This window comes from Phycodurus eques, chromosome 7, assembly GCF_024500275.1.
Source record: "Phycodurus eques isolate BA_2022a chromosome 7, UOR_Pequ_1.1, whole genome shotgun sequence".
In the NCBI taxonomy this organism is placed as follows: Eukaryota; Metazoa; Chordata; class Actinopteri; order Syngnathiformes; family Syngnathidae; genus Phycodurus; species Phycodurus eques.
The window spans coordinates 3,576,524-3,589,607 of NC_084531.1; the positions used below are offsets into that span (position 1 = coordinate 3,576,524).

General features: G+C 39.5%; 1 protein-coding gene across 1 annotated transcript in view; it reads left to right on the forward strand.

The window, feature by feature from the left end:
* LOC133405249 (alpha-2-macroglobulin-like protein 1) overlaps positions 1–12,751 on the forward strand; it is a 30,223-nt gene extending 17,472 nt beyond the window's left edge. The window contains exons 23-34 of the mRNA XM_061682065.1: positions 568–649; positions 3,871–4,027; positions 4,132–4,206; positions 5,656–5,818; positions 6,754–6,950; positions 7,022–7,237; positions 8,961–9,079; positions 9,590–9,680; positions 9,772–9,840; positions 11,313–11,418; positions 11,616–11,657; positions 12,317–12,751. Coding sequence (XP_061538049.1) covers positions 568–649; positions 3,871–4,027; positions 4,132–4,206; positions 5,656–5,818; positions 6,754–6,950; positions 7,022–7,237; positions 8,961–9,079; positions 9,590–9,680; positions 9,772–9,840; positions 11,313–11,418; positions 11,616–11,657; positions 12,317–12,333 — 1,334 coding nt within the window. The 3' untranslated portion in view covers positions 12,334–12,751. The remainder of the gene's footprint in view (positions 1–567; positions 650–3,870; positions 4,028–4,131; positions 4,207–5,655; positions 5,819–6,753; positions 6,951–7,021; positions 7,238–8,960; positions 9,080–9,589; positions 9,681–9,771; positions 9,841–11,312; positions 11,419–11,615; positions 11,658–12,316) is intronic.
* The last annotated feature ends 333 nt before the right edge of the window (positions 12,752–13,084 follow it).

Consider the following 13,084-nt stretch of genomic DNA (forward strand, 5'->3'; position numbering starts at 1 on the left):
AGTAAGATGAATGAATGAGTTCAGGGTGTACCCAGCCTCCTGCCTGCAGTTGCTGGGACCCGAGTGAGGATAAGTGCTACAGAAAATGGATGGATGGATTTATTTATTTTTTTTACTTCATTGAGGTGCAATTTTTATTTAACATTTATGTGCAATATAGTTTGACTGAATCCTTTTTAATTTGTGTTTCCTATAATTAAGTGCACTGTTAATGTTCAAACTATATGTCATGTCACAATGGCTTACAATAATAGTCTCGTCACCTCTGTCTCGTGTTTTATGGACACCTGGGTCTACTATGCTACTGTATTTTTTTTGTGGTATGATAGTGGTACTTTTTGGAGCTCAGTATTATTTTTTTTAGGTGGGTGGAACTTGTAAAACGTTTTGAGAACTTCTACATTATGGACATACGATTTTAGTCATTTTTAAAAACTTGCAGCCGTAATTATAAACCTCGAGGAGAGATGGCATTTTGTGCAAGTGAAACACAATGAGACCATATTTCCTGCAGCGTGTGTTCACAATCGGGAATATGACGTGCATTTGTCTATATGTGTGTTCCAGGATACCAAAGGGAGCTCATCTACAAGCATGACGATGGCTCCTACAGTGCCTTTGGGAAAAGCGATGAATCTGGCAACACCTGGTGAGTAGAAAAGCAGAGGGGCTAATCAGTGATGGTGCTTTGTAGCAATTTAAAAGGATTGGCATTTTGAAAGAAAAATCAAACATGGCTCAGTTGTGGAAACAGTGTTGAGTATCGAGCATCTTGAAAGTTGAAAAGAGCAATACAAATGAAAGCCCATTTACCATTGAAAATAGAAATAATCCTTTCCAGCGTCCATCTGTCGCCTTCTTAAAACCTTAAACTGTTGAGCAATTGGACAGTGTAAACAGGCATACAAGTATAAAAAGACAATAACAGTTGAAAAATAAAAAATAAATTACCATTATTCATACAAAATATAATGTAAATTACTTTTTCTTGAGAATGCAAAAAAAAAAAAGTTAAACTAAGCTTAACTTGTATGAAATGTAACTTATGTAAGTATGGGAAAAAAGGGAAAATGACTGCTTATAAAGGCGAATCACCTCGCATCCATTCATCCATCCATTTTCTGAGCCGCTTCTCCTCACTAAGGTCACGGGCGTGCTGGAGCCTATCCCAGCTGTCATCGGGCAGGAGGCGGGGTACACCCTGAACTGGTTGCCAGCCAATCGCAGGGCACATACACACAGACAACCATTCGCACTCACAATCACACTTACGGGCAATTTAGAGTCTCCAATTTATGCATGTTTTTGGGATGTGGGAGGAAACCGGAGTGCCCGGAGAAAACCCACGCAGGCACGGGGAGAACATGCAAACTCCACACAGTCGGGGCCGGCGATTGAACCCGGGTCCTCAGAACTGTGAGGCTGACGCTCTAACCAGTCGTCCACCGTGCCGCCTCACCTCGCATGAAGAGTTAAAAAATTTCACGATAGTAATCCCACAGTAATGCGGAGGTGCTCTGGAACCTCACCCCCGCAATAGGTGAAATCCGCGGTGTTGACCACATTTTTTGAATTATATTTACACATTTAAAGCTGTATGAACCTCCTCTGACTCGTATTAATCTTCTGCAGAACACTTTCTATCCTCTTAAACATACAGTAATGCACATAATTACTGTGCACTTTTTTTTTTTACACATTTATTTACAATTTAAAATGACAACATACACTCAAAAGCCCACGATACAGGGAATTAGGCGCGATATGAAAATGAAAAGAAATCCGCAATCCACTGAATCTGCAATAGATGAGCCGCCATTTAGCGAGGGAACACTGTATTTAACCTTAATACACAAAAGTTAAGCACTACGAACAGTAAAAAGAAAAAATAATTATACTTGGCTCACTGTTAACTTAGATGACTGGTAGTATACTGAATATGCAGAGGGATATTAGTCTTTGTTACATGACTCGCCTTCCAAGCAGTTAAGATCTTCATCCGTTAGGGTTTTAAATTTGCCATAGTGCCTTAGCAGCCACGACTGACGTGTGCTCCATTTCCAGTTCTATGGTCATCACAGTTTTTCTCTTTGCCATCACTTGTACGCTGATGTGGTTGTATCACTAAAAGGAAGAAAGAAAAAAAAGCAGATCAATAGACCGATGAAGTAAATCCTTTTCAATGCTCACTAAACTGAAGTATCGCGAGACCTATAAATGTCTCACGTGAAGTCATAAGTGACGGCATTTTCCCTCCTGAGGTTTTGTGCACCTTAATTGTTTTATTCCAGTTTGACTTTTGAGGTTGCACTGTACTGAGTATGAAGGGTTTTGTCCACCACATAAATTAAGTACAGTTTTTCAATGTGTCTGCGAAATGTTTGTTGACCTGTTTTTAAATATGAAGTGCCAAGAGATCGCTGGTGTTACATTGTGACTGTTTGAAAAGTTTTATTCATTCATCTGGCATTGTTTCACTTTTTACTGTCACAAAAATATTTATAGTGTATTTGAGCCTCTCGCCGTATGTCACATTGAGCCTTGATGGTGATCTGAAAAGACCAAAAATACCAGAATAAATGATGTAACACACAATGCAGTGCAGTTGCATCAGATGTCATAGAACATTTTTCAGTACTTAGCACTTTATTGTACACTGACTTTATTAAGCTTGAAGTTCACACTTAATTTGATGTGAGACTAAAAATGGCACCCATGAGGCAAGCGTACACATCTGTTTTTGGCACCAGAAAACATCCTACCCATTTACTTCATGAGGAAGCTGCCAGAAAATGTTAATATTTCCTTTAAATGGGCTTAAATCACATTGCTGGGGGGGATTTAACAAACGTTTTGGTTTTGCTGAAAGGATGCCGGGCAGTTTGGCACTTGGCGAGTATGTATGGGGGTGGCTGTTTGTGGAAACAAGGACTCAAGTGTCCAATCACATTAATATTTGCAAAAAAAGATGAGATGAAACAGCTTGAATGTGTTGTTTTCTTGACGTACTGTCGGACTGTAATGAGGGAAAAACAAGTTTGTTCACACTTATCACATCAGGCAGCTTTACAAGACTTGGGGGTGTTATGTGAGCAAATAATAATAATAATAATAATAATAGCTTATAGCGCCTTTCAAGGGATTCAAAGATGCTTGAACCTTAACGTAACAGGAAGTACATCCAATTGTACCCAGGCAGCGTTAAATCAAACAAAGGGTGGGTTTTATGCGGTTGCCGGTTCCCCCAAAATTCATAAAACGATTAATTTATTTTCCTTAACTCAGGAATATATCACTATCTATAACTTCAAACTCCACTTTACATTACCATTGTGGTGCTCCCCCAAATTTGTAATCGTAATAACATCACCAACCAAGTATCCATTGAGGAAAACGTCCTCGTCACAGTGAATGTAATCTCAAATGAATGTAATCTTAAACCGAGCACTGGAGGAATAGGGGAGTGTTTCACTTCATAAGAGGGATTGTGTTTACACAGTTAATATATAATATTAATAATAATATTGACACTGTCCTGTTCATTTCTGACTGCATTCATAATAGTATTGCAGTGGGATCCTAGAGTGTCACAATTTTCATTCAGTCAGCTTCCGTACCGCTTATCCTCACATTGTTAGGATATTTCTGTGATTTCATACAATATTTTAGTTTGCACTCAAAACCATTGCTGCCCCTCTGTCTAATTCAGCTGAACTCTCTTGTAGACACAGAGGCTTCATATCACAAACAAGGTCATTATGTAATTGTAATATGCCTGGGTTCATTTCGGGGTTACCGCCACAGGCACACTGTGCTTTGAATGTTTTCAAAAGTGTGTATGTGTGTGTGTGTGTGTCTGTCTCTCTCTAGGCTGACCGCCTTTGTGATGAAGTCATTTGGGGGGGCGAGGCCTTACATCTTTGTCGATCCCAAGCACGTTATGGATGCCAAGAAATGGTTGTACTCGAAGCAGGGGCGTGATGGCTGCATCAGATCTGTGGGGAAACTCTTCCACAATGGCATGAAGGTAATGATGTCAGTGTGGCCATTGACATGCTTGCACTGCTGTCCCTGTATGTTCGTTCAGTGTTTTACAAAGCAATACAAATGCATATTTTACTATCCCATCAGGGAGGAGTGAGCGACGACGTGTCCCTGACGGCTTACATCGTTGCCGCCCTGTTAGAACTGGACTCCGACACTAAAGTGAGTCAAACGTCGCTCCCCTTTTGTATCCAACACTTGGAACCCAACCTCTTGTGATGTCATGTTTTGCTTGATCTTCATTTTAAATGGGTTAATACGTACATATTTTTGTATTAATTAATCCCGCCTTGCCTGCTGGGTTCGTACTGTAGCTGTTCGCTGTTGATGATTCTCAAAAGATCCTCTTCAAACTTTATACAGTATATCTGACACAAGATGCTTGAGGCAGTAGGGGTCAAATGTCATAACAGCGCTTGCTTCTTGTCAGCACTCATTGCAACTCAGGATGGGCATTTGACAAAATTTCACTATGGGGAAAGGTTAATGACAGTGTTTTAGTTTATGTATTTATTTATTCAACAGCACCTCTCTTGGTTGCATTCAAGTATTGCTAAGTTAACATTTTCTTCAATTTCTATGAATTATTTTTCCATAAACAATTCCCAGGTGTCTTAATATGCCGGTGGCATGGTTTTGTCAAAATACACCTGGGATCACAAATTACAGTGCACTTAACATTGTCTTTAACAACCTGGTTGAAATCACTCTATAATAGATTACAACACAGTCGAAAAATGGGTGTTAAGTATGAAAGGCGAAGAACAAGAGCCTGCTTTGAGTGACCTCCATGACAAGCAAAGGAGCGGCAGATCATCTTCAGCGGTTAATCCTTGGCGAAGTGCTCGGCTCTGGTTCTTTGCCTTTGATCCTGGACACCCACTTTTTGACTGTGCTGCAGCCTATTACAGCTTCCCCATAGACATTTTGCAACCTTTTGAAAATGTTTGGTGGTGGTTCTCGTTCCAAAGCAAGAAATTCCATCAAGTTCTCTGCTTCTGATTGGCATCCAACAATAATATCATTTCCAAAGCACAGCAAGAGGACAGGCTTATACAATGGAACATGGCATGTTTAGGCATCTGGAAGTTGCACCCAGGGATGAACCAAGCTTGTGCAAGTCCGCAATTCTCTTCCAGATATCTTGGGCGTTTATTTTGTTTTTTTTTAACTTTCTCATGATATCACACAAAGAAGCAGTGGGTTTTAGGTGTGCCTCGTTAAAATACATCCACAGATATGGCTCTAATTAACTCAGATGTTGTCAATAAACCTATCAGAAGCTTCCAAAGAAATAACATCATCGTCTGGCTTTTCCCAAATTGTTTATAAAGGCCTCGTAATGTTACTGTATATAAATTTCGGACTAAGAGAAAAGTAATGAAAAATTCCCCCCAAAAAAATCATTCTCATTTTTCTGGCATTTAGCGAATAGAAATAATTTTGGTAATCCTAATTGACCAAAACAGGTTTAGTCTGATTTTATGCCAGAAAGTTGAAAAAAAAAAAGCATGGCCAGTATTTACTGTGTAGGCGGTGTCACCAGTCACATTATGAGTTCACTCTTGAGACTACTCAATCCCTCATATCTTTGTGTGTGTTTTATGACAGGATCCTGTGATCCAGAGGTGTTTGGGCTGTCTGAAAGAGGCAGCCGGCCAAATGGACAATTTGTACACCACAGCGCTGATGGCCTACACCTTCACTCTGGCTAGGGACGAGGCGATGAGGCTCAAGCTTGTCAGCTACCTGCACCAGCAGTCCAGTACAATGGGTACATCATCATGTTACACACATGACGCAATGTTGGATTCCTTTCAAATCTCCTTTCATTTTTGTTGAATGGAAACAGCTCCAAGTGTGTACACTGCAGTTATACTCCACTCTTAATTTATAAACACAATGATAAAGAGGAATTACATCTGACCGTATCAATCAAAACTGACCTTTATAATATCACAATGTTTGATACAGCTCTTATACTGTATATCTCATTAGATTGTGCAAGTCGGTGTACAGTATGTGTCTGTTCAAATGGTACATAGGCCTGTAGGAGATGGGATTCATTGTGGTCGCCGTGACCCAAGCATTTGTATAAAAATTAGGTAACCAAAGATAATATATAGCTGACATGATAATACAGTGCAGTTTTACATCACTGTTAATTAAAGGCATAGTGAACTTAAATTGTTCATCAAAATTGAGGATTATTACCGGTATTTTTTTTTTAAGCGTAATTGTTGCACTCGTTCTGTTGTTCTTAGTTGTCCCTGTTTTTTGGGGGAAGAAAACACAGTTACAGTGTACCCTGAATTCCACATTCCCTGTACCAGTGTTTCCAAATGTTTATTGGGCCATCACTATACTTATATATACTTACATATATAAATATACGAATGATGTATTCTGTATGTATACACACTAAATATGTACCTTCTGGAATCTAGTGGAAGAACATTTAATTTTCCGGCCTGTCGCTATACGTCGCAGGCTTAAATAGATGACCAAAGATGCATTATTTGAAGGGGAAAAAATATTTTTAGACCAATTAAGTAAAATTGTATCATTTCTAGCAGCACACTTGATCCCTGCCCTATACTGTACTTTTTATTGCTGTCAGCCTCAGTACTTAATGGTTACCAAAGAGCTCAATGTCATGTTTCCCAGTCCTTTCTGTGATACATTTTGATTGCTAATATTCTTGCGAAGGGGGAACCCGCCACTGGGAGCGAACGGGGGCCTCTATGAAAGGACTGGATTCTCTGGAGGTGGAGATCACTTCCTATGTGCTGCTGGCACTGCTCTCCGGCCCTGCCCTGCCAAATTTTGGTCTGGGCTACAGCTCTGGCATTGTGCGCTGGCTCACACAGCAGCAAAATCCTTACGGTGGTTTTTCTTCAACACAGGTAGGCAAAATTGTGAGAAGGTTCTACCATACTCTGCAGACTTAATGACTCTATACTCATATGCTCCTTAGGACACCGTGGTGGCACTCCAAGCGCTGGCTAAATACGGTGCCGCCACCTATAGCGTTGGAGGCAGGACTGTCGTGACGGTGACGTCATTAGGATGTCTGAACAAGCAGTTCATAGTTGACCAGAGAAATCGCCTCCTGTACCAGGAGGAGAAGCTGAGCGAAGTCCCCGGAGAGTACACGATCAAAGCAGAGGGACAGAGCTGTGTTCTGGCACAGGTGCGATCTTAGCTGGCAGCTTAGCAGTTTTTAACTAGGCTAATGCTAATGCATGCTAATAATTGTCAGTTACTTTGCTGTATCCTAGCAGGTTTATTCATTGGTAGCTGGAAATGAAATGGTATGAACATTTCACGTCACGATTACCATGACCAAAATTATCATCGCCATATTGCTCAAAGAAATGTCTGCAAGTCAATCACATGTGAAAGCCCGATTGACCTTTTTGACTGCGACACCCAAAGTTAATTTTCACAAAATTGACAGTACTTGAAATGACTAAAATAGATGTGATATATTTAATAGTGGTTGGACTGAGAAAACATAAATAATTTAAGGTATGGGTGTCAAACTCAAATTCAATTTGGGACAAAATTTAAAATCGGGCCAAACTCAATATTTATTGAATATTGACTGTGATTGTGCATGTTATCCCGTTTTGCTTAAACACTGAATCTGGAATAAGCAAACTTTAATATTATAAACACAAGAACTCTAATTTGTAAAAGAAGACATTAGTGGTATTTGTTTCTTATTTTGATTCATAAAATAAATGGTTTTGTTTCTATCTGTAGCTTTTCGAGGAAATTGTTTTTCAAACGCTAACAACAAAACAACTCCCAACAAATATCGTACTTCAATGAAAATCCAACCTTTCAACTATGAATAGTCCCTGCCATGGAGTAGAAAAAGTGTGTAAAGAAGACATTCTTTCAAATATGTTCTATTCTTTCGTTACAGCCACATTGACTTTGCACACAAGACAAACAAGTCAGTCCTTTACTTGCGTGAACAGATAATCGCCTCCCACCTGGCTTGAAAGCTCCTGTTTTCCATGTTTTTGGCCATTTTGGTGGTGGGGAGGTGTAAATTTGACAGAGAAGCCTCGGTAGCACTTGCTGCTCTCGACTGACGCACCAACACGCGAGCAAAGCATTCTAGGATTTGTAGTATTAGCGGTGCATGCGCTATATACCGAGAGGCCAGCTCGAATACATATTTGGGCCAAATAGAATTACATATGGCCCGCGGGCCCGAGTTTGTCACGTATAAGGAATTTAATTTTATAACATTTAATCAGATCAAATATTTTACATGATTTCAATTGAAATTGAATTTGGTCTATGTAAAATCCAATAAAATATCAATCAAAATATTGTATTTCCCACCACAGCACAAACAGATGTGTGCCATTTATAACAAAGTGCACTTATAGGAATGATTTCAAGCTGATTGACTCGGGGGAGCAATATATTCATTCACTAGGCTCGAAGTCCGAAATTCAAGTTGGCAATATTCAAGCTTTTGTCATCTTATCCAGGCCTGAGCTGGCTCCCAAATCCGAGCTTTGTTTTCTACTCAAGGGAGATAATTCTTAGTTTCTTCAACATTGCAGGAATAAGTGGACACAGACTCTGGTTATGACTGTTCAACATTCTGGCATCAAAAATATAGCATTCAAAAACAACAGCAGCTTAATAAAATGGTCGGTACCCAAAAAGGTTCTGCTTGGGAATGTACTTGTACCTTTTTGGGTAGAAGTATGCGTATCCCTGGGTCAAATAATTAACCCATTAGGGTTATGTAGTGAAGATTGTACATTGAGGGACATAATTTGACTCCTCCTACATCCCTGTTTTTGATTGTCTCATTTAACATCCTGCAATTGTGAGATGAAAGTGAGGTTTAAGAGCACATGTTGGTCCTTCCTGTCCCCTCACAGATTTCCATGCATTACAACATCCCCCCTCCTCCAGACTTTTCCGCCTTCGAAATCTCCGCTAATACCATCTCCAAGTGCAACCCCCCCAGGCCACAGATCGTCCTCTTTGTCCATGTCAGGTCAGTGTGTGCGCATATCTGTCTTTGCCTCGACAGTCATTGTCAAATATTTGCCTCGACAGTCATTGTCAAATAAACATGTGATTTGCATGCATAAAATGACCTCCAAAGCATGTTGAACCTAATTGTTTTATCCCGTCTCATATGATACAGTATAATACCATCATTTAATACTGCACAGTACTGTAAAAGGTCGTTTTTTTCACAGCCGTGAGGTGTTGGAAAGCTTGAAAGTGTGATTTTGTTTTGGCTCCAAAATGCTGCTGCTATGAGGCCATCTAAATTGAAAGTTTTGTTCTCGTTTTTCCCTCAGTGCAAGAGCAAAACAAGGAAATGCTTTGTTCGTTGTATCTTTATTCACTGTTTTTATTTTTGCCCCTTCATGTATTATGAATGAATACATATTTTGATAGCCAAACCAAATGAATTCCTTAAACAATCCATAACTCTTTTTGTCCATAATCTGCAAGAGATGATGAGAGAGAGAAACCATTTGTGTTGTGTTTGCAGGTACCAGGGCATGAGAGAGGAGACGAACATGGTCATCATTAACATCAAACTCCTGTCCGGACACATTTTGGATAAAAGCTCTCTGGAGTCGGTGGGTTCATTTGTTCTTCTGCACTCACATATTTGTGTCACCTGTTGTCATTGGAACTACGCTGATGGCAGTTTACTGTGTGATGTTCTAGTTAAAGAAAGACCGCTCAGTGAAGCGCGTTGACCTGGATGAAGGTTATATCAACATCTACTTGGACGGGGTAGGAATTTTTTTTTTAAATCTATAAAATCTATACTCTATAAAATGCAGAGTTGGACTTTATAAATGAAAAAGTGCTTCTTTAGCTGTTGTCATTTTTGGTTGTATTAGTTTCAATACTACTACTCACAAGCCGTTAGGGAGGCTTTCGGATTAAAACTGCAGGATGACCGAAAATGCACAACCCTTCACAGGAAAACTCCATTTGACCTCATCGAAACTTTTGAATGCACATGTCCAACTGGACAAAGAGTTAGCTGGATGGCAAAATTAATAACAGGTGTTTGAACCATGAAAATTTCCAATGATGTCCGTTTCTATGACCACCTGCTGATGACACTCTGTGACACTCAAAAAGCTTCGTGGCCACTTCACTCTGAGAAAAATCCAGTTTGAAGCCTTGCAGTGGCGAGTACTGTTGATCAATTGTTACGCGTCATCTTGGTCTCATGATGTCGACATTTGAACTGCATGATGAAGAGCACTGTTGAAATACGTCATGTGACACGTTATACTAATACTAAATACTAATTTTAATTGAACCAGGAAGTGTAAATATTCATGCTGTTAATTTTGCCCTTTATTTTAAGACTTGTGGCTCCATTTTCATTGTGCATCTGGAGCAAAGCGCAAAAACGGGTGGCTCTTGATTTTTGTGCAAATGCAAGGCTCGCTGTGCGTCTTTGCCAATTTGGCAGACCAGTCTGCGCTAAGCTCGGCGTTCCGGTGCAGTGAGGGTTCGTTTTGGAGATGAGCACCGGGAGAGTGACGTTTTGGTGGCACAAAGTTGGTCTAAACTTACGCCTGGTAAGACCACATATAAATCTTGGCGCATCTAGTCTAACGCGATTTTGGTGCATTTGATCAGGGCACAGGCAGACAGTTTCTGAGGTCTGTGCACATCCGTGGTGGATGTCAGATGTATTCCATTCTTAAATATGAGAACAGGGAGGCTCAAACCCTCTGAATCATTGTAGAAAACAATTAATTGAACACATTATTATTACAGTGGACCCCCGCAAATTTCGCAGGTTGGGTGTCCGCAAGATTCCCCTTTTCAGTGATTTTTTTTTTCAAGATTTACGGTTTCTTTTATTTTTCAATTTTTCTTTTTTTCTGAAGGGGGTGGGGGGGCAACCACATTTTTTCGTGGAAAACGCTGAGAGGAACCACTTTGATGGGCTGTGAATGAAGTTGGCTGTAGACTCACCCACAGTGGCGCAGCCCCTGGCGTACAGTTACACCACCCGTAACGTCAAATTTGAAAATAGAGCCCAAAAAACTGTTTCCTTCAATTTACTGTGTACTGCTAAGATGCCACACTATTCGTTTGGAGGATGCGGTTATAACCCTCCCACCTACACACCTTGCAGTAGAAACGCATAACCGATCAGAGATGGTGTGTCATGGCGAGTTGAACTGTGTCCATATGGTCGAAATGCGGCTTCATTGGCGTGTGGTTTGTGTTTTCAGCTGAAGAAAGGTGAGACGATGATTTACAGCGTCACACTGGAGGAAGACGTGCCTGTCAGGAACCTGAAAGCAGCTGTGGTCAAAGTGTACGACTACTACCAGACAAGTAAGATCCTCCTGTTATGATCGCCCCGTCTTTCATGTCTGTCGTTTCTGTTATAACACTGGCTTGTATAAAGTTTAAAATTGTGCTTGTTTTTACTCTGCTGCTACCAACCAGTGACTTTATCTTTGCAGAAAAAAGAAAGTGAACATCCTTGTATCCAAAAGTTTAACATACAATTATTTGTATCTTATTTGCAGGTGATGTGGCCGTGACAGAGTACACATCCCCCTGTGCAGAAAGTAAGTCACGTTGATTTAGTTTTACGCTTGGTTTAGTGGAAATTAAAACCCTGAAGTCTAATAGTAATTTGACACAATTTGAGGAAAATGCATGACCTCAGTTCAGAATAAGCTCTGATTATGTAGTGTGCTTTTTATTTGGCTTTTTGCAACGCTTGTCCCACCCAAAAACGTGTGTGTCTATATTTGTGTGTATGTGTTTATTATATATATACACACACACACACACTTGTACACTGGGAGTGAAAAACCTCCAGCTTTACCATAAACCATACACTTCAAGTTGGACAGTGGTTAACATTGTTACTTTACGTATTATTTTAGTATGTGTTCTGACTATATAGATATCAAGTATTTTGCATTTTTATGACAGTTATATTAAAACTATATTAAAACTATATTAAAACTTATTCAAGGTTTTATGGTGACAGTTAAACGGATTATCAGATCATTTGTATTGTTTCCTATTGGAAATAGTTTCAAAAGTCCAACAAATTGGAAGTCGACATTTTTGACCTCAAGAGATGTCACTGTATTTCAAAATTTAATTTCAATCAACTCAAATAGTAATGCTCGTTGAAAGGGGGATCCTTTTGGTTAGGGTTATGCAATACATACTGGGAGATATATATCGTAATTTAAATGTGTTTGCTTTGCAGGTGTCAACGAGATTTAAATGAACATAGAGGAGACGACTCAGATTCTCATCTGGAAGACTCGATGTTCATCAAACATAGATGTGACTTTTTTTTCCATTGGTGTCTTGATTTTAAGGGAATCCCTGTGATTGCAAATGATGTTCTTTTCCTTTTTCTGTGTTCCTTTCTTTTAAAAAAATATTGCTTCCTCACCTCAACACTGGAAATGTGTTCACACTTTTTATACACTGAACACAAGAAAATCAGACTGTGTTCTGTGACAGTTTTAATAGGATTGACAAATCCATGTTTTTAACTCAAAGTGGAGGATAATGCAAGGTACCAATAACTGATTAAATGAATGCTCTGTGAGTGGGCATATTTAGAATGGTGCTGTACCATTTTATAAGTAGATAAAATTAATCACTACAGTACCATACAATTTGAAATGTAACAGTCACGTAATAAAATTGACAAAGCAAAAAAAAAAAGTGTCATAGTGTTTCATTTCAAGTCTACTTCCATCGAGGCACCTTCTTCTTTACACTATATTTTTATGTATTTTTTTTTTCAATACAGATTACATCAGTCATCATATATCGACAGACAGGATTTAACAGTGTCAGCTTGTCAAATTTGGTTTCCACACAGGAAGAGTAAAGGCAAGGCAGACATAAGGTTTTCAGACAATTTATAAGAGGTATACGTCACTATCTGAGGATCAACAACCTTCAATTATCATGACCACCCGACTCAGCTTGAAGCAGTTCCATGTCCTCCTCTGCTTGC